The sequence below is a fragment of the Rhinoderma darwinii genome, chromosome 7 (genome assembly GCF_050947455.1).
Source record: "Rhinoderma darwinii isolate aRhiDar2 chromosome 7, aRhiDar2.hap1, whole genome shotgun sequence".
Lineage (NCBI taxonomy): Eukaryota > Metazoa > Chordata > Amphibia > Anura > Rhinodermatidae > Rhinoderma > Rhinoderma darwinii.
Genome location: NC_134693.1, coordinates 8,005,264 through 8,029,819, shown reverse-complemented (window position 1 = coordinate 8,029,819; position 24,556 = coordinate 8,005,264). Strand labels below are relative to the sequence as shown.

Here is a 24,556-nt window from a genome sequence, read left to right as displayed (position 1 = left end):
GTGTATATAATAGTACCAGCTGTAGTGTGTATATAATAGTACCAGCTGTAGTGTGTATATAATAGTACCAGCTGCAGTGTATATATAATAGTACCAGCTGTAGTGTATATAATAGTACCAGCTGTAGTGTATATATAATAGTACCAGCTGCAGTGTATATATAATAGTACCAGCTGTAGTGTATATATAATAGTACCAGCTGTAGTGTATATATAATAGTACCAGCTGTAGTGTATATATAATAGTACTAGCTGTAGTGTGTATATAATAGTACCAGCTGTAGTGTATATATAATAGTACCAGCTGCAGTGTATATAATAGTACCAGGTGTAGTGTATATAATAGTACCAGCTGTAGTGTATATATAATAGTACCAGCTGTAGTGTATATATAATAGTACCAGCTGTAGTGTATATATAATAGTACTAGCTGTAGTGTATATATAATAGTACCAGCTGCAGTGTATATAATAGTACCAGCTGTAGTGTATATATAATAGTACCAGCTGTAGTGTATATATAATAGTACCAGCTGTAGTGTATATATAATAGTACCAGCTGTAGTGTATATATAATAGTACCAGCTGTAGTGTATATATAATAGTACCAGCTGTAGTGTATATATAAGGCTGGGTTCACACGTGGCGGAATTTCACTTAAATTCCGCTGCGGACACTCCGCAGCGTTAATCCGCAGCGGAGCCGTTTCTGCATTGACTTCCACTTTAATTTAGAAGTGTTCGTTTAGACGATGCGTAAAATTCCGCTGCGGAGCATAGGCTGCGGAGCGGAATTTGGTGTCCGCAGCATGCTCTGTCTGTTGCGGAGCAGTGGCGGACTCATGGCGGAATTTCTCCATTGACTTCAATGGAGATTCTAAATTCCGCAATGAAGTCCGCAGCTGTCATGCACATGTTATGTGTGCTGCGGATGCGTCTTGCTTTTTTGCCATGACATTTCTTCATTCTGGCTGGACCTATGTATTTCTAGGTCTACAGCCAGACTGAGGAAGTCAATGGGGCTCCCGTAATGACGGGAGCGTTGCTAGGAGACGTCTGTAAATAGTCACTGTCCAGGGTGCTGAAAGAGTTAAGCGATCGGCAGTAACTGTTTCTGCACCCGGGACAGTGACTACCGATCCCAATATACAGCAACCTGTAAAAAAAATATAAGTTCATACTTACCGAGAACTCCCTGCTTCTGTCTCCAGTCCGGCCTCCCAGGATGACGTTTCAGTCTAAGTGACGGCTGCAGCCAATCACAGGCCAAGCACAGGCTGCAGCGGTCACATGGACTGGCGCGTCATCCAGGGAGGTCGGGCTGGATGCCGAAAGAGGGACGCGTCACCAAGACAACGGCCGGTAAGTATGAAATTCTTTTACTTTCACTAGGGAAAGTGCTGTCCCTTCTCTCTATCCTGCACTGATAGGGAGAAGGGAAGCACTTTTCCCGCAGTCCGCAGCAGCTAGTCCGCATCAATTTTCTGCACATTTTGTGCAGATCCGCAGCAGAATCTGCAACGCAGATTCTGTGCGGCATTGATGCGGACAGTTGCGGAGGAAATCCGCCACGTGTGGTCATGCCCTAATAGTACCAGCTGTAGTGTATATATAATAGTACCAGCTGCAGTGTGTATATAATAGTACCAGCTGTAGTGTATATATAATAGTACCAGCTGTAGTGTATATATAATAGTACCAGTGCGTATATGATAGACCCAGCATAGTTAACATGCACTTATCACATAAGGGGTTTGTCCCATGAGGACTACACGCTGTCCATATTTCCTACTAGGTCTTTTTTGATAAGCGCCTGACCTTGTCTTAAACATATAAGATGAAACGACTGCACAAGTTTAGAGTTTCTTTAATTTTGTGCAAACGTAATAAAAAAAACTGCACTGATGTCGTAACAAGTTTTCATTGAATTATTGAGCGGAACGTGGCCAAGGCATAAAGAATAAGATCACTAGTGTCATTAACACGTCTCCGTCTGGACGCTCTTCCCCAGGCACCGGCTGCCGCCATTTTTCGGAGGTGGATTATTGCAGGATCTTGTCCTCTGGCGCTTCCCATATTGGCAGGTGGACCATGAAGACCAGCAGCTCCAGCCTCCTTTTGCCTTTATATCTGTAATAAATAATTCCCAGTGTTGCATTAGATCCATATTAATTCCAAGTCTGGCATAGCATTGGCGGCCGGCGCCAGTTATAATATTACCATCTTGGTGCAGAGTTACTGGGTCATACCTGGTCGTGAGGTCGTCTCACATGATGGACCTTCGTACCCCGCAGGACACAGGCAGCTGCAGGCATTATTGTTTAATATGGGCTCCCCGTTATTATGGCAGGGGCCACAGCGGCAGGAGTTAAACTCGCTCAGAAACTCATCATAGGCTCTCACCAGGTTCAGCCTCTTGGTCTCAATCCCATACAGATCTGATAACCGCAGACCTTCATGTATCGCCTGGAGCTGAGATTCCAAATGTCATAGATGTTATTAATATGTTCAGACCGATTATTCCACATGTAAAGACCTCACATCGTATTAGGATTCCTTTTCTTTATTCCTTGCTGTCAAATTTTGTAAGCTTTAACCATATCTGAACAGGGACATAGTTATAGAAGATGGAGAGGTAGCAGTAAAACCTGGACCCTGGTGCCTGAGGGGGCCCAAAGGCTCCTTTCCCACACAGTAAGACCCTAGAATTATAAATGGTACTTGGTAGGTGAAGGCCCTGGAGAAGTTAAAGAGGTTTTACCCAGAATCGAGAAGTATCACCTATCCACAGAAATGGTAATAATTGTCTGATCTCTGGGGTTTCCATCACTGTACCCCCCACCTGTCGTGAGAATAGGGGTCCCGAACCCCCTGGTTCTTCTTACACCTCTACCACAGTGAGGAGGGCGTTGAATGAAGCGGAGGTTGAGCATGTGTGCTGCTCCTGCAAAGTCTATGGAAATGACAGAAACATCTGTGTACAAGTAATGTACATACCTGATATAAATTATGCTGTACTGATCTGGAGTTACATCCTGTATTATACTCCAGAGCTGCACTCACTATTCTGCTGGTGGAGTCACTGTGTGCATACATTACATTATTATCCTGTACTGATCCTGAGTTATATCATGTATTATACTCCAGAGCTGCACTCACTATTCTGCTGGTGGAGTCACTGTGTGCATACATTACATTATTATCCTGTACTGATCCTGAGTTATATCATGTATTATACTCCAGAGCTGCACTCACTATTCTGCTGGTGGAGTCACTGTGTACATTACATTACTTATCCTGTACTGATCCTGAGTTACATCATGTATTATACTCCAGAGCTGCACTCACTATTCTGCTGGTGGAGTCACTGTGTACATACATTACTTATCCTGCACTGATCCTAAGTTACATGCTGTATTATACTCCAGAGCTGCACTCACTATTCTGCTGGTGGAGTCACTGTGTGCATACATTACATTACTATCCTGTACTGATCCTCAGTTATATCCTGTATTATACTCCAGAGCTGCACTCACTATTCTGCTGGTGGAGTCACTGTGTACATACATTACTTATCCTGCACTGATCCTAAGTTACATGCTGTATTATACTCCAGAGCTGCACTCACTATTCTGCTGGTGGAGTCACTGTGTGCATACATTACATTATTATCCTGTACTGATCCTGAGTTATATCCTGTATTATACTCCAGAGCTGCACTCACTATTCTGCTGGTGGAGTCACTGTGTACATTACATTACTTATCCTGTACTGATCCTGAGTTACATCCTGTATTATACTCCAGAGCTGCACTCACTATCCTGCTAGTGGAGTCACTGTGTACATACATTACATTACTTATCCTGTACTGATCCTGAGTTATATCCTGTATTATACTCCAGAGCTGCACTCACTATTCTGCTGGTGGAGTCACTGTGTACATACATTACATTACTTATCCTGTACTAATCCTGAGTTACATCCTGTATTATACTCCAGAGCTGCACTCACTATTCTGCTGGTGGAGTCACTGTGTACATACATTACATTAATTATTCTGTACTGATCCTGAGTTACATCCTGTATTATACTCCAGAGCTGCACTCACTGTTCTGCTGGTGGAGTCACTGTGTACATTCATTACATTACTTATCTGTACTGATCCTGAGTTACATCCTGTATTATACTCCCGAGCTGCACTCACTATTCTGCTGGTGGAGTCACTGTGTACATACATTACATTACTTATCCTGAAAGCAATGGGCAGACGTTTGTCTGTTCACACGAGGCGTATATTTACGCGCCGCTGTCAAATGACGGCGCGTAAATAGACGCCCGCGTCAAAGAAGTGACCTGTCACTTCTTTGGCCGTAATTGGAGCCGTTATTCATTGACTCCAATGAATAGCAGCGCCAATTACGTCCGTAATGGACGCGGCGTTCAAGCGCCTGCACATGCCGTTACGGCTGAAATTACGGCGATGTTTTCAGGCTGAAACATCCCCGTAATTTCAGCCGTTACGGACGCCCTCGTGTGAACATACCCTTAAAGTCCATTTCCATCTTTGCAATCATTCTTTTTTACTGCTCCAATGCATTTGAGGCTGGGTTCACACAACCTATTTTCAGACGTAAACGAGGCGTATTATGCCTCGTTTTACGTCTGAAAATAGGGCTACAATACGTCGACAAACATCTGCCCATTCATTTGAATGGGTTTGCCGACGTACTGTGCAGACAACCTGTAATTTACACGTCGTCGTTTGACAGCTGTCAAACGACGACGCGTAAAAATACAGCCTCGTCAAAAGAAGTGCAGGACACTTCTTTGGACGTTTTTGGAGCCGTTTTCTCATAGACTCCAATGAAAACAGCTCAAAACGGACGTAAAAAACGCTGCAAAAACGGCGCGAAAAACGCAGCGAAAAACGCGAGTTGCTAAAAAAACGTCTGAAAATCAGGGGCTGTTTTCCCTTGAAAACAGCTCCGTATTTTCAGACGTTTTTGGTCACTAAGTGTGCACATACCCTAAAATAAAAACCAAATCAACTTTGCAAATGGCCTTGATTCAAAATCTCGTATCGTTTAGTGTATGCAGCTTCTATGCAGAAATATGTATCTCCATGTGTACAAGCAACCCTGTGTAGACTAATCCTGCAGTCATGTATTACTCCTCTTCTTGATAACCTACAGTACAAAAGGTAAGAGAAGAAGTGGAGTAACACATGACTGCAGGATCAGACTACACAGAGTTTGTATGAAGTCTGTAACCATGGAGACATATTGCAAAGATTTTTAGATTTCAGTTGCCATAAAGCAATAAAAACAAAAAGCAAAAAAGTTAACATACCCGACTTCTAGACCTATGTAATGGCATGTAATAATTGTAAGTATTGTTAAAATTCAAGGCCAAAGGTCATTCAGACTGAAACATCAGGCATGTTTCGCCCATATGGGGGCTGCATAAGACCTTCACTTAAAGGTGTATTCACATCCTATAACGTTATTCATATTTTCTGAATATTATATTCGTCCGTTTCCCTTTATCTTACCTCAAAATCAATGACTGCCGGATTATATTTCAGCGATCTTCCCCAAAAGCGGTAGGTGCCGCCTCTTATAACATTAAGCAGCCCCCCGGCTGACCCGGTGTCCCCTCCTTTTACATGAGTGATCACGTCCTTTATCACGCTCTCACTTCCGCTGCGCTCTAAAATACAAAGACATCTGGTTTCAACATCTAGAACTTTATCCCAATATAATATATATTGGAGCCTATTAAAAAAAAATTGGGGGTCACGCAGCAATTGTTATAGTATATATTAGCATTCATTTCATTTGCTGCTGCAAATGGTGCTACAATATATGGCCAAAAGTATGTGGACACCCCTCCTAATTAAGGAGTTCACATCTTTCAGCCAAACCCATTGCAAACAGGTACATAAAATCAAGCACACAGTCATGTCATCTCCATAGAGAAACTTTGTTAGTAGTATGGAGGATAAACTTTCACTGCCTGATTGAACGATTCAAATTGTTCCTTTATTAAAAGATATTTTTAAACAAAACGAGCTCATTAGCCAAAAACCTAAACAGGCTTAGGCAGGAGGTCAGATAGGGGAGCGGAGAAGGTCAGGGTATATTGTCTCACCCGCGGACATCCAGTCTCTCCTATTTTATATAATATTGCTCTGATCACCTTCTGCTAAATTGATATCCCTACGCGTTTCAGCGCCCCCTACACTGTGGGATACATCATCAGGGGTCACAATGTTTATTCAAACACTTTTTAGCCGGTTAGCACTGTTTTCGTGTTTAGTAGTCTCCCCAGCGTGTGCACCACTCTAATGCATTGGCCGCACATGCGCCATGGAGATGCCGGATACTTAAAGACTAGGGCCCTCCCACCAGGTGGCGTCAGAAACAGCGCTCCAATCCGCATAGAGAACGTCACCGTGACGTCGCGGATGGTGTCAAACCTCCACTCTGTCATCCAATCCCAGTTCATTGACGACAAACCGTCCGTAGTAACTTGGGGAGCTCCAGGCGGTTTATAAACAACACGTTCTAAGGCCCTATTCACACGACAGGGTCTATGGGGGCCGTGTAAAGAACGGCTGTCACTCGGATGTGATCCGACTGACGGCCGAGCTTTCTGACGCTCATTCACTCTCCTCTCCTCACAGTGCGAAGTGCATGTGAGGAGGAGGAGGAGGAGGGTATTTTTTGCTACGTGTAGGAGCGGAATACCCAAACCCCAGGACACAGCTGGAACGGTCCCCTACAGTCGCACTATCTACAGGAAGGTAGGGGGTGCCATCTATGGGGGGGGGGTGCTGTGTAAATGGGTGCTATGTAGAGCTACCTACAGGGGGGCTGGGGGACATTACCTACAGGGGGCTGTGTGGCATTACCTACAAAGGGCTGTGTGGCATTACCTACAGAGGGCCGTGTGGCATTACCAACAGGGGGCCGTGTGGCATTACCTACAGGGGGGCTGGGGGACATTACCTACAAAGGGCTGTGTGGCATTACCTACAGAGGGCCGTGTGGCATTACCAACAGGGGGCCGTGTGGCATTACCTACAGGGGGGCTGGGGGACATTACCTACAGGGGGCCGTGTGGCATTACCTACAAAGGGCTGTGTGGCATTACCTACAGAGGGCCGTGTGGCATTACCAACAGGGGGCCGTGTGGCATTACCTACAGGGGGCCGTGTGGCATTACCTACAGGGGGCCGTGTGGTATTACCTACAGGGGGCTGTGTGGTATTACCTACAGGGGGCTGTGCAGCACTACCTACAGGGGGGCCGTGGCAGTATCTACAGAGGGAAGTGTGTAGCAAAAATTTACAAATGGAATTCATCCGTTTTTTAAAACGGCCCGGCACGGAAAGGATGCAAAACGGATGCAAAATGGCTGAGAAAAGCGGATGTTTTTATCGGCCGACACTGGGACCCGGTCTTGTGAATAGAGCCGAAGTCTAAATATCAGTGGATACAAGTGATGCAATTTATTCTCTGAGCCCATAACATGGAAGATGTTGTAAAATACTTTCTTTAATTTGCCACAAGTCAGTTTGTAAAAATTTCTGATCTACCCCGGTCACCTGTAATTCTTATTATCTGCTAGATCTGTCCCGGTCACCTGTAAGTGCTAATATTATATGTTAGATCTGCCCCGGTCACCTGTAAGTGCTATTATTATAACCTAAATCTTTCCCGGTCACCTCTAAGTGTTATGACCTGCTAAATCTGCCCCAGTCACCTGTAAGTGCTATTATATGCTCACCTGTAAGTGGTATTGTGAAGTGGAAGCATCTATGAGCAACAGATATGAAGCGGCAGAGAATGTCAACTCACAGAGCGGGGAACATAATATTCACCTACTCTTTGTTGTACTACTCACTACAGAGATCCAGACTATCTCTGGAAGAGACATCAGCACCAGAAGTGTGCGTCCGGAGCTTCATGAAATGGGTTTCCATGGTCGCTGCACACAAGCCTAAGATCACCATACACAATGCCAAGCGTCGGCTGATGTGGTGTAAGGGCATGCCCACACGTGGCGGATTTCCTCCGCAACTGTCCGCATCAATGCCGCACAGAATCTGCGTTGCAGATTCTGCGGCGGATCTGCCCAAAATGTGCAGTAAATTGATGCGGACTAGCTGCTGCGGACTGCGGTAAAAGTACTTCCCTTCTCCCTATCAGTGCAGGATAGAGAGAAGGGACAGCACTTTCCCTAGTGAAAGTAAAAGAATTTCATACTTACCGGCCGTTGTCTTGGTGACGCGTCCCTCTTTCGGCATCCAGCCCAACCTCCCTGGATGACGCGGCAGTCCATGTGACCGCTGCAGCCTGTGATTGGCTGCAGCCGTTACTTAGACTGAAACGTCATCCTGGGAAGCCGGGCTGGAGACAGAAGCAGTGAGTTCTCGGTAAGTATGAACTTCATTTTTTTTTACAGATACATGTATATTGGGATCGGTAGTCACTGTCCAGGGTGCAGAAACAGTTACTGCCGATCGCGTAACTCTTTCAGCACCCTGGACAGTGACTATTTACAGACGTCTCCTAGCAACGCTCCCGTCATTACGGGAGCCCCATTGACTTCCTCAGTCTGGCTGTAGACCTAGAAATACATAGGTCCAGCCAGAATGAAGAAATGTCATGTCAAAAAAGCAAGACGCATCCGCAGCACACATAACATGTGCATGACAGCTGCGGACTTCATTGCGGAAATTAGAATCTCCATTGAAGTCAATGGAGAAATTCCGCCATGAGTCCGCCACTGCTCCGCAACAGACAGAGCATGCTGCGGACACCAAATTCCGCTCCGCAGCCTATGCTCCGCAGCGGAATTTTCAGCCTCGTCTAAACGAACACTTCTAAATAGAAGTGGAAGTCAATGGAGAAACGGCTCCGCTGCGGAATTCAAGAGCAATTCCGCCACGTGTGGCTTTGCCCTAAAGCACGTCGCCTCTGCACTCTGGAGCAGAATATTTTCTGGAGTGATAAATCACTATCTGGCAGTCTGATGGAGGAATCTGGGTTTGGCAGATGCCAGGAGAACGCTGCCTACCGAGATGCATAGAGACTATTGTAACATTTGGTAATGGTCTGGGACTATTTATCAGGGTTTGGCCCCTGATTTCCAGTGGAGGGTTCAGCATACAAAGACATTTTACACAATTGTAACTTTCAACTATGTGGCATAAGTTTGGGGAAGGCCGGATTTACATTGTGCGCTTGCTAGATGTATGTTCATAATAATGGAGCGAGTTGCTATAGTGAATGAATTTTCTTTTCTTTTTTTACATGTTTGCACCATTTTCCTGTCGTAGATTAATACACGAGCCGCACTGACTTCACAGAGGGAGATATTACAGTACATCGAATAAGGGTTTTACCAATAAATTGTTCCTCAAGTCTTTTACAGGTTTTGCCTTTGATACTCAATGATCCCTCAAGCTGCTCATCATCGGATTGACCTGTAACTCCAAGGTGTCCACCAAAACAACTATGAAGCAATGAATATGAAATGTCTAGAAAAGAATGAAAGACAAATATCCATAAGATCATATATCATTATACACCAGAAGATGCCCAGGTTATACCAGCATGCTCCATATCACTATATACAGGAAGATGTATAACTTATACCAGCTGTACATATATAATTATATACAGAAGATACCCAGGTTATACCAGCATGCTCCATATCACTATATACAAGAAGATGTATAACTTATATCAGCTGTACATATATAATTATATACAGAAGATGTCCAGGTTATACCAGCATGCTCCATATCACTATCTACAAGAAGATGTATAACTTATACCAGCTGTACATATATAATTATATACAGAAGATACCCAGGTTATACCAGCATGCTCCATATCACTATATACAGGAAGATGTATAACTTATACCAGCTGTACATATATAATTATATACAGAAGATACCCAGGTTATACCAGCATGCTCCATATCACTATATACAAGAAGATGTATAACTTATACCAGCCGTACATATATAATTATATACAGAAGATACCCAGGTTATACCAGCATGCTCCATATCACTATATACAGGAAGATGTATAACTTATACCAGCTGTACATATATAATTATATACAGAAGATACCCAGGTTATACCAGCATGCTCCATATCACTATATACAAGAACATGTATAACTTATACCAGCTGTACATATATAATTATATACAGAATATACCCAGGTTATACCAGCATGCTCCATATCACTATATACAAGAAGATATATAACTTATACCAGCTGTACATATATAATTATATACAGAAGATGCCCAGGTTATACCAGCATGCTCAATATCACTATATACAAGAAGATGTATAACTTATACCAGCTGTACATATATAATTATATACAGAAGATGCCCAGGTTATACCAGCATGCTCCATATCACTATATACAAGAAGATGTATAACTTATACCAGCTGTACATATATAATTATATACAGAAGATACCCAGGTTATACCAGCATGCTCCATATCACTATATACACCAATATGTATAACTTATACCAGTTGTACATATATAATTATATACAGAAGATACCCAGGTTATACCAGCATACTCCATATCACTATATACAAGAAGATGTATAACTTATACCAGCTGTACATATATAATTATATACAGAAGATACCCAGGTTATATCAGCATGCTCCATATCACTATATACAAGAAGATGTATAACTTATACCAGCTGTACATATGTAATTATATACAGAAGATACCCAGGTTATACCAGCATGCTCCATATCACTATATACAAGAAGATGTATAACTTATACCAGCTGTACATATATAATTATATATAGAAGATACCCAGGTTATACCAGCATGCTCCATACCACTATATACAAGAAGATGTATAACTTATACCAGCTGTACATATATAATTATATACAGGAGATACCCAGGTTATACCAGCATGCTCCATATCACTATATACAAGAAGATGTACAACTTATACTAGCTGTACATATATAATTATATACAGAAGATACCCAGGTTATACCAGCATGCTCCATATCACTATATACAAGAAGATGTATAACTTATACCAGCTGTGCATATATAATTATATACAGAAGATACCCAGGTTATACCTGCATGCTCCATATCACTATATACAAGAAGATGTAGAACTTATACCAGCTGTACATATATAATTATATACAGAAGATACCCAGGTTATACCAGCATGCTCCATATCAATATATACAGGAAGATGTATAACTTATACCAGCTGTACATATATAATTATATACAGAAGATGCCCAGGTTATACCAGCATGCTACATATCACTATATACAAGAAGATGTATAACTTATACCAGATGTACATATATAATTATATACAGAAGATACCCAGGTTATACCAGCATGCTCCATATCACTATATACAAGAAGATGTATAACTTATACCAGCTGTACATATATAATTATATACAGAAGATACCCAGGTTATACCAGCATGCTACATATCACTATATACAAGAAGATGTATAACTTATACCAGATGTACATATATAATTATATACAGGAGATACCCAGGATATACCAGCATGCTCCATATCACTATATACAAGAAGATGTATAACTTATACCAGCTGTATATATATAATTATATACAGGAGATACCCAGGATATACCAGCATGCTCCATATCACTATATACAAGAAGATGTATAACTTATACCAGCTGTATATATATAATTATATACAGGAGATACCCAGGTTATACCAGCATGCTCCATATCACTATATACAAGAAGATGTATAACTTATACCAGCTGTACATATATAATTATATACAGAAGATACCCAGGTTATACCAGCATGCTCCATGTCACTATATACAAGAAGATGTGTAACTTATACCAGCTGTACATATATAATTATATACAGAAGATACCCAGGTTATACCAGCATGCTCCATATCACTGTATACAAGAAGATGTATAACTTATACCAGCTGTACATATATAATTATATACAGAAGATGCCCAGGTTATACCAGCATGCTCCATATCACTATATACAAGAAGATGTATAACTTATACCAGCTGTACATATATAATTATATACAGGAGATACCCAGGTTATACCAGCATGCTCCATATCACTATATACAAGAAGATGTATAACGTATACCAGCTGCACATGTATCATTATATACAGAAGATACCCAGGTTATACCAGCATGCTCCATATCACTATATACAGGAAGATGTATAACTTATACCAGCTGTACATGTATCATTATATACAGAAGATACCCAGGTTATACCAGCATGCTCCATACCACTGTATACAGGAAGATGTATAACTTATACCAGCTACATATATAATTATATACAGAAGATACCCAGGTTATACCAGCATGCTCCATATCACTATATACAAGAAGATGTATAACTTATACCAGCTGTACATATATAATTATATACAGAAGATACCCAGGTTATACCAGCCTGCTCCATATCACTATATACAAGATATAAAAAAAACATGTTGATTCATTTTTAGGAAATGTATCTGTTGTATATTACCTTGTTTTTTCATAACTTCTTTGTCCAATACAAGGACATTGTCCAGGATCCCACCCATGGTGCCAGAGGTAACAAAGTGAGTGCCATAATCATCAATGAACCTGGCATAGAGGCCATAGTTGTAAGTATCAGGAAGCTCCTTTAGTGACATTAACATGTCCTCATCCAATACCAGGGAATTCCTTCTGATCCGAAAACGGGCCGTCTGGACTTTAGTGACGAATCGAATAAACTGTAGATTCTTTAGGGAAAAAAATAATAATTCTATATTGCTTCATTTTACCCAGAATATATATAAGGATAGATAGATAGATAGATAGATAGATAGATAGATAGATAGTGTTAAGGATCTGCCAGGCACAGCTTCTGTATCCACGCCCATAGGTAATCAGTCTGCACCTGCTTCTATGTCTGTGAGACTGACTCCATCTTCCACCATTCAGGATGGCAGGCTTAGGAGTGGGAGAGCCTATCACAGCCTGGCCAGACGGAGCTAGCTCCCGCCCTCTGTCTATTTATACCTGCCTTTCCTGTTCCTCCTTGCTTGTGATTCTTCTCTGTTGGTTTCCTGGCCCTGCTGCAGCTTCTGAACTATTTGACCCTGCTTCGTATTGACCCTGGCTTACTGACTACTCTTCTGCTCTGCGTTTGGTACCTCGTACAGTCCAGGTTTGACTCGGCTTGTTCACTACTCTCCTGCTCTGCGTTTGGCACCTCGTACTCTCCTGGTTTGACTCGGCTCGTTTACTACTCTTGTTGCTCACGGTGTTGCCGTGGGCAACTGCCCCGTTTCCCTTTGTTCTGTGTTTCCTTGTCTGGTTGTCTGTCGTGCACTTACTGAGTGTAGGGACCGTCGCCCAGTTGTACCCCGTCGCCTAGGGCGGGTCGTTGCAAGTAGGCAGGGACTGAGTGGCGGGTAGATTAGGGCTCACTTGACTGTTTCCCTATCCCTGTCATGATAGATAGATAGATAGATAGATAGATAGATATAATGAGGCGGCTTTTTTCAATGATTTACCTTTGCTGTGTATGATGAGATATTTTTCAGGAAATCACTTTTTCTCTCATAGTTGAACCCGAAATCTATTCCGATTGGAGTTTCTGCTGCTTTTATAGTGAAGGTGAATCCTCCGGCAGAGGAACTTTCTCGTCTTATGGCATTGAGCACATCTTTAGAGTCGTCATACACCTCATAGGACATCCCGGTGTCGGCTCGGGCCTGGAGAAGAAGGTTGTGGAAAGGAGAAAAACAACCTTAAAAACTGGGAGAGACAGAACACATTCATAGTGTGGGGGAGGGGGGCCGAGCAGTCCCTGGGACCCTGGTAAGGATTGGTGTTAGGATTAGGTGGGGTTTATTTTTGGGAAGATCAACACCCTGAGTGTCAAAAACTGCACTGTCTGTACAATGGTCACTGACCAACCAGCCAACAGCGCCGTCCACCTCTGCAGGTATGAGTCGTGCAACGCATCCGACTACCTGTAGTGGTTTCAGTTTTAAGCGAAATCTATAACGCGACTGCGAACAGAGCCCTACTGTATCCTAGAAGACGACGTAACTAAAGCCCCATGCACACTTACAAGGAACTGATAGATGTGGAAGTTGTACGGTTTTCTAAAGTACTTCTCATCGGCGGCGTAGTACATTTGCTCGCACGTTGGGTCGTATCTCAGTTCCCTCCATTCACCGTTATAGACATATTCACATTGACCGCCAAAGTAACGGTGATCCAAAACATTTTGGGCCTCTTCTTGCGTCAGGACATTGAACCTATTGGCAGAGACATCGTGAAACCGATCAGTGTTCAATAAATGCATGTAACAAATTATAAAGTAAAATTTTATTTGGAATTTCTCCCTAAATTTGAAAATTTCCCAATAAATCCAAATCCTTCAGTTGTCCACCTTTGTGCATTCCGCGACTTATGTGGGAGCTGCAGTGAAGGACGTTTTAGTTGACAACGAGCTTTCCAAGACACAGATTTCAAAAATTTCCCAAACGCGGATAAAACTGAAATAGCTTAATTCAGTTTTTAACAATTTGGTATTTGAAGAGCAGCTATTGGCCTTTTTCTTTCCTCTTTAGGTTCCTGTAAATGTAAATTTATGCTCTTTATGCTTTCGGAGTGGGCGGGCACTTAATGGTGTGATGTCAGAGCGTCACATCCCCAGCCGGAGTCCCAGAGCACAGGAGCTTCTAGCACTCTGACTGGGACTCCAGCTCTGCTCCTGACATCACTGTCCATATATGGACAGTGATGTCAGGGGCTTCCTCAGAGCAGGAGTCCTGCAGCAGAGCGCTAGTATAAGCTGTGCTCTGGGACTCCGGTTCTGGGGAAACCCCTGACATCACTGTCCATATATGGACAGTGACGTCAGGGGTTTCGTCATTCTCAGTCGCACTCCTCCTTCGGCCTGCTCTCTCCGCGTGTTTGAGACCTATAGTATTTATTTGTATCTGTGTCCTGAGGATGCAGATACCAGTGAATGTGGTTGTCGCTAGAATCGGAGCTCCCTCTGGTGCTAGCGACGCCACTGCATCCGCCCGCCGCCCATGACAGTGCACGGGCTTTAAAGTTTAGTGAGCGGGGGGACCGTGGAAGGTGCGCTGCAGCGCACCTTATAGGCAACACTGGACACGGTTTGTTCTGAGCCAATCAGATGTTCCCCCCTCCCGTCCCACAGAATGCAGTCTCACTGATAGAGCGATATTGCAGCTGCATCCCCCTCCTCCCTATCTCTATTTAGCAATTTACTCTAGATGGTGACTGAGAAGGTTGTCAGGTCTTCAGGCATCACACGTACCACTGCAAAACAAATGATATTGATAGGTGCACAGTAAAAACAATCTCACCCTCTGATGGCTCTCTCAGCCCCGGGTATTGGAAACAATCGCTTGCAGAACGTTTCATCTTCTGAGGGCTCGCAGTCCTTCTCATCAGACTCACCCCTGCAGTCTGCCTCGCCATTGCAAACCAGCTGTCTCTTTATACAGCGACCTAATTAAAAAAAAATGAATTGTTTCAATAAGTTACAAAAATGCTCCATATATATTACCTATAGACATAGAATGAGAATGTAGCGCCAGTCAGTTACATTACATTGCTCTGGGTAACGCTCCCACCTTCATACATTACCCCATCCTGATCTAATAGGGTCTTACCAGTTTCCTCACACTGAAAATCTGAGCCGCATTTATTGTCCGGGACACATTTCTCCGAGGATTTACAGATCATAGACTCCCTCAGATTCCCGATGCAGATCCTTCCATCATATTTGGAAGGCTGAGCCAGAGCCCGATACCTGTGCTGTGGAACAAAGGGGTTAACAGAAACCATCCAATGTCTCCATAAAGCCCCAGACTGGGCGTAGACACGAATATCAATCTTGAACTTTGGTTATGGGGTTGGGGGGAAACCATAGGGGGTGCAGAGCAGTGGCGTAGCTATAGGGGTCGCAGCGGTCGCAGTTGCGACCGGGCCCCTAAGCCTGAGGGGCCCACGGGCCCCCCTCGCCACACTTAGTGTCCGTATCATTGCTTCTTAGATAAAAATCGATCTTTACACAGCGCATGAGCAGTAGCTTGTGTGTATCAGCGTGTGTACTCCCCCTCCCTTCTTGTGCTCTGAGGCACTGGATTGGAGGAGACAGGGGAGGAGGAGCCTAGATACACACACTGCCGCACGCTGTGTAAGGAAAAAGCTCATGTCTCATCCCTGCTCGTTCCCCCACATCTATGTGAGTTCTGGACAGGCATCTCTTGTAATTACATTGTCTCTCTTTAGTGGTATTTCCCTATACTGTTTGATCTTTGCTGTCTCTCTCTCTCTGTTCTTTCCATCCTGCAAATAGAGGACAGAACGGGAGGATTCAGCAGTGAGAGCAGCGCAGACAGGACACTGATAAGAGGTTACTGAGGGTCATAATTCATCACAGGACAGCTCAGCCTCCAGTTATCGGGAAGACACTGATAAGGGGGCTAGAGGTTACTGTGGGTCATGAATGATTGCACATTACTGGAGGTCTGGAGCTGTGCTGTAATGTGAAGCACACAGCTCCGCTATGCCAGTGTCCATTAGGAAACTATAAAAAATAAAGAGGCTGCTCCTAAAGGTTTATAAAGTTTTTTTTTTTGCCAGAATCATAAATTATCACCTATCCTTAGTGATCATTTTGTTTTCGCTCGGACACCCACCAATCATGAGAACTGGGGCTCCAAACCCCCCCATTCCTCCTCACTGTAAGCAGGACATTGAATGGAGCAGTGATCGTGCATGCACTCTACATTGCTCCATTCAAAGTCTATTTACGTCATTGTCATAGACCGTGAATGGTGCGGCGGGCGTATGCTCAACAGCCGCTCCATTCAAGCTCCTCTTTACTGCAGGGGTGCAGTGAGGAGGCTCAGAGGGTTTGGGACCCCTGGTCTCTCGATCGCCTCCAGCAATAAGAGAATGATCAAATATACTGTGGGGGGCAAAAAAGTTAGTATTGTGGCTGTATAAGGCACAAAGGAGGGTATTACTGTGGGGCACAAAAAAGGCATTCTGATTTTGTGGTGGGGGCACTATTACTTTGTAGGGAACAAAAGGGGGCACTAGTACAGTTTGGGGCACAAATGGGGCCACTATTAAGGTGGAGAGGGCACTAAGAGGGCTATTGGGGCTAACAGCATAATTTGTAGTTTGTGTGAAGAGACAAGTGGTGGCTGGAAGAAGTCATGCCGGTCTGGCATGGATAGAGTAGAAAAGGGAAATCGGGATACAACTGTAGTGTATTAATTTTTCACTGTGTAGAGCTGGTATATGACCTTTATTTGGTGACTTCATTATTTAGGTATACGATCATACATAGAACTGCGCCACTGTAAGCCTGCCATGTTATAAAAGTTGTTTTATTCGTCTCTGATGTATATATTTTTGTTTTGAGGGGTTACTTTAGAGACCCAGTAATGCAGCTGAAAGTTAGAAGATGCGTAGGGGGGCCCAAACTCAAAGTTTGCACCTGGGCCCATGAGCCTTTAGCTACGCCCCTGGTGCAGAGGTAGAAGTTGCCCCCAGGCCCAAGTGTCTGAAGGGGCCCAAAGACCCATCTGCCACGAATGAAATAAAATACTAGTATAAATGGCACATAGGTGGGGCCCTGCTACAGATTTTTCAGGGGGAATCGGCTACATTTTAAATGGGATGTCTATCTAGGACAAACCCCTTTCATGAGACAGCAGAGACCCTACAAAGGTATATAAATACAGTGTGTCCTGAATGGACAACCCCTTTAAGACACCAATGACCCTAATGAACACGTTTAGATTCTGGGCTTCCCATTTCATGTCCTTCCAAGCCAAGACAATCCTCAACCCAGTCCATATTGGCCGTGCCCAACGATGAATGACATTACCATTACCCCGTCCTTCAGATTGCCCGCTTCCAAGTCTCAATCTGTTCTCCATCATGAGCTTCAGCGGCTTCTATAAGGTGACATTAGACCTCCATAAAATCTGACTTCCCAACCATAACCTTCCAGGTGTCTCCGAAGATTGCCCTTTGTGCCACTTAGAAGAAGGACCCCCCCCCCATACATTTTTATGACATGTCAAACAGGATCCTTTTGGTCTCCAGATCAGTGAGGACCGCCCTATGATCCTACCCAGACATGCCATGAACTATATGAGAACATTGACTCTTTAATATGCAAAATTCAATGTAGCTCTCCTGGGAGTGTAATACAATTTTCCCAAGCTCCTGTTTGACAAATCTACTTAGTTACCCAGAGGTTCAGGATAAGGTTCTGTTCACACTAGCATCTTCTGTTTATGAAGGAAGCCGTGACACTTCAGCTTTCCAAACAGACACTGACAAACCTCATTGACTCTAATGGGGTCCACCAGGGTTCCAGTATTTTTGACGGTAAGAATAACGCTGCAGACTGCGCTATTCTTGCCATCAAACGTACCGGAAATCTTGGCGCATCACAGGAGGAGTAAAAGTCGAGTAAGAATGTAGGAGTAAAATTTGTCCTTCTTGATGATCTTTTTTTTCTCCTTTCGTGTTCACATTATTTATTTGACTTTTTTCTCACTTGTTTCCGGAGCTAAATTGTCTGTAAATAAATCAGCGGGATCGTAAAGTCATTTTTTTCCTCTCCAATCTCAATTATTTCCATGTGACGTTAATTGGATCTGTAACAGGTTATGAAAACATTGATAATTACAATAACAGATGTAAGAGATTGGGTGTTTGGAGCGATCTGTTCATCACCCGGCCTCGTCTGAATTCTCCTCTTTTGTAATTTTAGAGAATGAATATGTTTACTTACCACCAGTGCGAGAACTTAATTAAAAATATGAGACCAAAAAAATGAAGAATGCTTTACTTAAAGGGAACCCGCCACCCAGACAATATCCTCGTAGATTGGGGATGTATAAACTGCCCTATCAAAGCTGCCACTATTAAAGAAATATCCAGGTTATAATAAATTATCATCTATCCCCTGGTCTCAACTGTTCGATTGGTGGGGGTCCAACCGATGGGGCCCCCATTGATCCCCAGAACAGAGGTACGGTGTCCCCTCAGCCTCAAGACTACTTGCCAGAAGGGGTTAAATGAAGCTGTGGTTGAGCATCCACCCTGCTGCTCCATTCAAAGTCTTGTGGCTGGGGGGGGGGGGATGACGCACACGGGTTCCCCATTCTAGCGCTTGATGGGGGTCCCAGCAGTTGGACGCCGACCAATCTAACAGTTATCACCCATCCAGGGGATAGGTGATCATTTGTTAAAATCGGAATACCCCTTTAAGGCCACTAAATGGAGTCATAGTTCCAATCAAGACACAGGAGTGAGCACAAGGCTGCAGGTATATGTCATGTGACTCATCTTGGAGCGCTCACAGAGGGGAGGGACTTATATAACAAGCCGTTTTTTAGCCCCCTGATCTGCCCTTTGTGAAATCATTTAGTGAGAAGAATCATGCCCCCTTGTTCAGTGCCTGTATGTCTAAATGGGCAGCATAAGTAGCGCAGGGGTGGGACAAGGGGTAGGCAGTGTATGCCGCTGCCTAGGGAGCCATAGAAGAGGGGGCACAATTTATGGATTAAAAAAATAAGAAAGATGAAGGACGGAGCCAGGAAAGTTCGTGAATGAGCCGGTGGACCCTACTACAGATATATGGTAGGATGGTCCGCTGGCAGAGAACTGTAAATGTGTGGAGGGGGTGGGACTGGAGGAAAATGTAGAGTATCATTTATAAATAAGAGCACTAGGTATTGGTGGGAGATAGGGGGCTATCATGCTGAACCTTAGGGATTAGGAGTGTGTGGGGGGGGGGCATTCTGAAACCCCTGCCCTGGGCACAAAGAGAACCATTCCAGCCCCTGTGTATTAGAGACACATTCTCTTCATTCTCTACTCAGAACCTGAAATTCAGATGTGACTACAGTCATCCTAATATTTTTCCACTTCTCACAAAGGTCATGGAAGCTGAGCTATAGGGAGCTGTTTGGTGGGGAGCTTTATCTGTCCCTGAGCCTGGGGAAAAGTTGATCAATGGATATGAATCCTGTGTGCAGTCACTTTCTTATAAGTTTAGATGTTTGTGCTCCAGACTTCTTCTGTATTCCGTTTCTAGGACAGGAAGTAGCTGTCTGGCAAATACCACTGTCGGCCATATTAATACTCATAGAGCAAATGTCGCTGTCACCCAGTCAGCAGGACGCTCCCTCCTCCCTCTATTAGACCTTCCTGTGTTTTTCTTGTATTAAACAGTTGAAAACAAGGGATGATGGGAAATGTGACATCAATGAGGTAGGAAGTAGCTAACTTCCTACTCCTACTTATGTTTAATAAAAAATTGATAAAGCTGTTTGTCTGGGACATATCTGCAAATAAAGGAGGACAGTCTTACTTTGCTACCTTGGCAAGGAAAACACGGAGACCATTCAGACCACTGACCAAGCTGACAGTCCACAGGAGCTGGAGGGGAGCCTGAGCTCCTGGAAAACCTAAAAATAAATCACATTGGGCAACAAATATTAAAACAATCGATATTATTGTAAATGACCCAAAATACAAGTAGTCAGCTCTCATTACAGTGGGTGATGGGTCCTCCAAAGGCTCTTGATTGGAGGACCCCACTAAAATTACCTTAGAATGCCCAAATAGGGTTAGAAACCCTCCCACCAGGTCCCAAATCGGCAGCCCATTCTACCTGGTAACTTATAAGTACATCCAATACTTTGAAATGGGTTTTGGATGGTCATACCCATCAATTGACCACTATACACTTAAACAGGAATTCGTCATCGCTACCTCCCATGATATATTGGATTCTGCTGCAGTGCATTACAGGATATGTAAATCACAGTGCTGTATACGGTTTGGCTTAAACACTCCATCTCCCACAATGCAGCAGGTGAGAACATCTCTATGCTAACTCCTAACCACCAGGTGGCAGCAGGAAGATTTAGGGACCTGTAACCTGGGCGCTAAAGGGAAGTCAGCTGAATTGTGAATGCAGCTCTGGATGTGATTGGAGTATAAGACATGTTGTAACTCAAGAAGAGGAAAAGATAAGTGAAGCAAAGTATTTGCAAAGTTACTGAACTTTATTTGAACATTTAGAAAGTCCTAATAATAATTATCATGAATGATCTTCGCTTACGGTTGTTTTATGTGCACAATGTTGGGAGTTATGGGCATCTTTCACGCCCATCTTTGCAATTGCAAAGAATCTGCTAGATTCCCATATCTCCCACAATAAAGGGCATACGTATTATACAGGCAGACCATACAGCTGCTATGGGGCACTTGAAAAACGGCATCCAGTCCTCGTTGGTCCCATCTTCTTTGCTATTATGTGGCAAGAACCTTGCAGGACTGTCCTCTCCATAGGTGCTGCTAACAAGAGGGTGACAATTTGCCCAAGGGTCATAAAATTGAGGGGGGGGGGAATAAAAACAGGTCCTTTTTTTACAAAACCCAGCACTATAATGGGGGCCGTGTTTGATCTTTGCTATATGGCTCTGTCTGTACATAGACCATGTATGGGGGCATAGTAAATCTTTACAGTTCTATGTTAAGGAGCGGTGGACACTCCGTGCGCTGCCATATGGCGTCTACTAGAAAATCTGCTTAATACGGCGCACTATGTATAAAATCAGAGGAAAATGGAGGTACAGTATAATCCTATAGCCATCTATGAGCGCAGTATTAGGGTATGTTTACACGAGGGCGTCCGTAGTTGAAAACATCCCCGTAATTTCAGCCGTAACGGCATGTGCAGGCGCTTGAACGCCGCGTCCATTACGGGCGTAATTAGCGCTGCTATTCATTGGAGTCAATGAATAACGGCTCCAATTACGGCCAAAGAAGTGACAGGTCACTTCTTTGACGCGGGCGTCAATTTACGCGCCGTCTTTTGACAGCGGCGCGTAAATTACGCCTCGTGTGAACAGACAAACGTCTGCCCATTGCTTTCAATGGGCAAATGTTTGTCAGCGCTATTGAGGCGCTATTTTCGGACGTAATTCGGGGCAAAAACGCCCGAATTACGTCCGTAAATAGGCCGTGTGAACATACCCTTAGGGACCCTTACAACATGTATACAGGCGTGAGCCCTTATTCTTTGTTGGCATTCAGAGCAGCATTCATAATTCTGCTGGCTTGTATGGTATGTTCACACGGCTTATTTTCGGCAGTCTTTTGGACAGTAAATGGCCGAAAAATCGGAAGCAGAACGCCTCCAAACATCTGCCCATTTATTTCAATGGGAAAAACGGCGTTCTGCTCCGACAGAGCGTTTTTTTACCGTTTGAAAAACGGCCGTGTTAAAAAACGGCCACAAAAAAGAAGTGCATGTCAATTCTTGAGCCGTTTCTCATTGACTCTATAGAAAAACAGCACCAAAAACGGCCGTAAAAAACGAGTTTGATTTTTTTTTAAAAACGCTGAAAATCAGGCGCGGTTTTCCCTTGAAGCTCCGTATTTTCAGACGTTTGTTAGTGAGCGTGTGAACAGAGCCTGATTGTTTCCTATTTCTCCAGCCGCCATTATTTATCGATAAGTCAGAAGATATTTCAGCAGAAGACGCATTAAACCTCCGGAGCCGCGAGAACATGACAGATATTGACTCCGAGCAATGAGCGAGTGAAGCGTTGGGACTCTACATCACATGGATTGTCAGTATTAGAAACCTCCTAAATCTTATCAGCAGCCGTAACATGGACTCGTTCTACAGCAAGAAGTTTTACAAGACGAATCGCTTCTTCCCGGCGCCACTTCATTTAGTAGAAAACGATTCTGAAGACTCATGAAGGACAGAGGTGACGGATGCTGAGATTTCAGACACTTCCCAACCGTTACACATCAAAATTACAGATACAATCTACATAAAATGTTGAGTAACCTTGCAAATACCGTGCTTTACTTACCTCCTACTGACCCTGAGCTGCATTGTGTAATATACTCCAATCACATCAAAAGCTGCAGAAAGACATATGGTTTTCCGGTCAACTGCAACACCATGCAAAGGGATGGCCTAGATAGGTCGCATCATGCCACTACTGATGGGGCACCAATAGCCCTGTCGGCCTGGAACTTACACCCCAATCCCACACTTCATGCCCAAAGCTGTGGAAGGCTATTGGTAAGGGATATTTTGGCAGCTGTGTGGCAGTATTATGGCAATGTGATTTGAACTCTGTGTGAATGTTTTGGGGCACAATATGGTAAGGGGGCATTAAAATAAAGTACAGCCCAGGGCAACCTAAGGCCGGCCCTCACCATGCATCTGCTGCTCTCTTCTAGTTAAAGGGGTTGTACATGATTAGAAAAACATGGCTGCTTTATTACAGAAACAGCGCCACACCGGTCCATTGGTTGTGTCTGGTATTGCAGCTCAGCTCCATTGAAGTGAATAGGGCTCGGCTGCAATACCGAACACAACCTGTGGACAAGTGTGGCGCTGTTCTCGATATAAAATGCTGTAAAACCCCTTTAAATGTCTACACAGGAAATGCTCTGCTGCGTTGCAGTGTGGGAGATGTAGAAGAAAAAACATATTGTCCCACAATGCAATGCATCATAGTTCAATGTATTGTGCAATTTATGCAATCTCAGCTATGTTGTTCAGATTGATTATCGGTAGAAGGTAGAGTCTTACTGGCAACTTGTACAAATTTTAAATGCAGCTCTGGATGTGATTGGAGTATAAGACATGACAACTAAAAATTGTCACCGTCAGTCTAAAAACATTCTATAATATCTCAATGTCAGATGTTAAGCTGAAAGCCGATGATGAAAGTGACATAATAGCCCATCGCAGCGTCCTACCTGCCGGCTGATCCGCCGTCCCCGCTTTGCACTGCGACGCATAATGAGAATAAATGCAGCAGATGGGAGCAGCTATAAAGTCTCATTGTCCCCAACTAGATGGACACGACGCTGGTGTCCGGACATTGGTAGATGAGCTGGAGCTAAAACTGGAGCTTTCCCGGCAGCGTCCGGGGTGGTGAATCATTGACAACTTTCTAAATATTTCCCCAGATTATCGCACAGCAACAAAGTTACCAAATCTCAAATAAACCTCAGGAGTTTGGAAATCCCATTGCGGTGTCGGAGGGGACGGGACGTGTTTGCCTCTGAACAGAAAACTGCGGACACAGGGACAATAGCGTCACTCAGCAAAATACATACGAAGAATAATGATATCGCTTGGTTGCGACACCTTTAGGCTAGGGCTACATGGCGAGTTTCGTCACAACACAGGCCGCGCGTCCAAAGATCGTCGTGTCGCTCTGCGTACATCGCAGTAATAGAAGTGAATATACCTCAAGTTGCTGCGGCCGTCGCAAGAAATACAAACTTTTTAGATTTCTTCTCAAGTCGCGGTTGCGGCAACTTGCAGATCGCAACGCGGCAACTGTCACTGACATTACTGTGATGGACGCAAAGATA

The 24,556-nt window shown here is 43.8% G+C and overlaps 2 protein-coding genes across 2 annotated transcripts in view; one reads left to right on the top strand and one right to left on the bottom strand.

The window, feature by feature from the left end:
* The window catches only part of FYB2 (FYN binding protein 2), a 174,536-nt gene that overhangs the window by 96,881 nt on the left and 53,099 nt on the right, over window positions 1–24,556 (top strand). The window lies entirely within an intron of this gene.
* C8A (complement C8 alpha chain) lies at window positions 1,849–24,084 on the bottom strand. The gene is made up of 11 exons (XM_075832686.1): window positions 23,933–24,084; window positions 20,508–20,604; window positions 15,772–15,916; window positions 15,463–15,607; window positions 14,190–14,379; window positions 13,627–13,827; window positions 12,609–12,849; window positions 9,410–9,544; window positions 5,549–5,706; window positions 2,247–2,469; window positions 1,849–2,127 (listed from the first exon to the last, which is right to left on the bottom strand). The coding sequence occupies exons 1-11, from the start codon at window positions 24,016–24,018 to the stop codon at window positions 1,976–1,978; spliced, it is 1,773 nt and encodes a 590-aa protein (XP_075688801.1). The 5' UTR covers window positions 24,019–24,084; the 3' UTR covers window positions 1,849–1,975.

What these genes read in the sequence shown, in the direction of transcription:
- C8A (XM_075832686.1), bottom strand. Translation starts at nt 24,018, where the DNA reads ATGAGACTTTATAGCTGCTCCCATCTGCTGCATTTATTCTCATTATGC. An exon ending in TCCACATCTATCAGTTCCTT is followed by an intron (nt 13,828 to 14,189) that starts GTAAGTGTGCAT and finishes CTTCTTCTCCAG; the next exon opens with GCCCGAGCCGACACCGGGAT. An exon ending in CGGCAGTCATTGATTTTGAG is followed by an intron (nt 2,470 to 5,548) that starts GTAAGATAAAGG and finishes TTGGAATCTCAG; the next exon opens with CTCCAGGCGATACATGAAGG.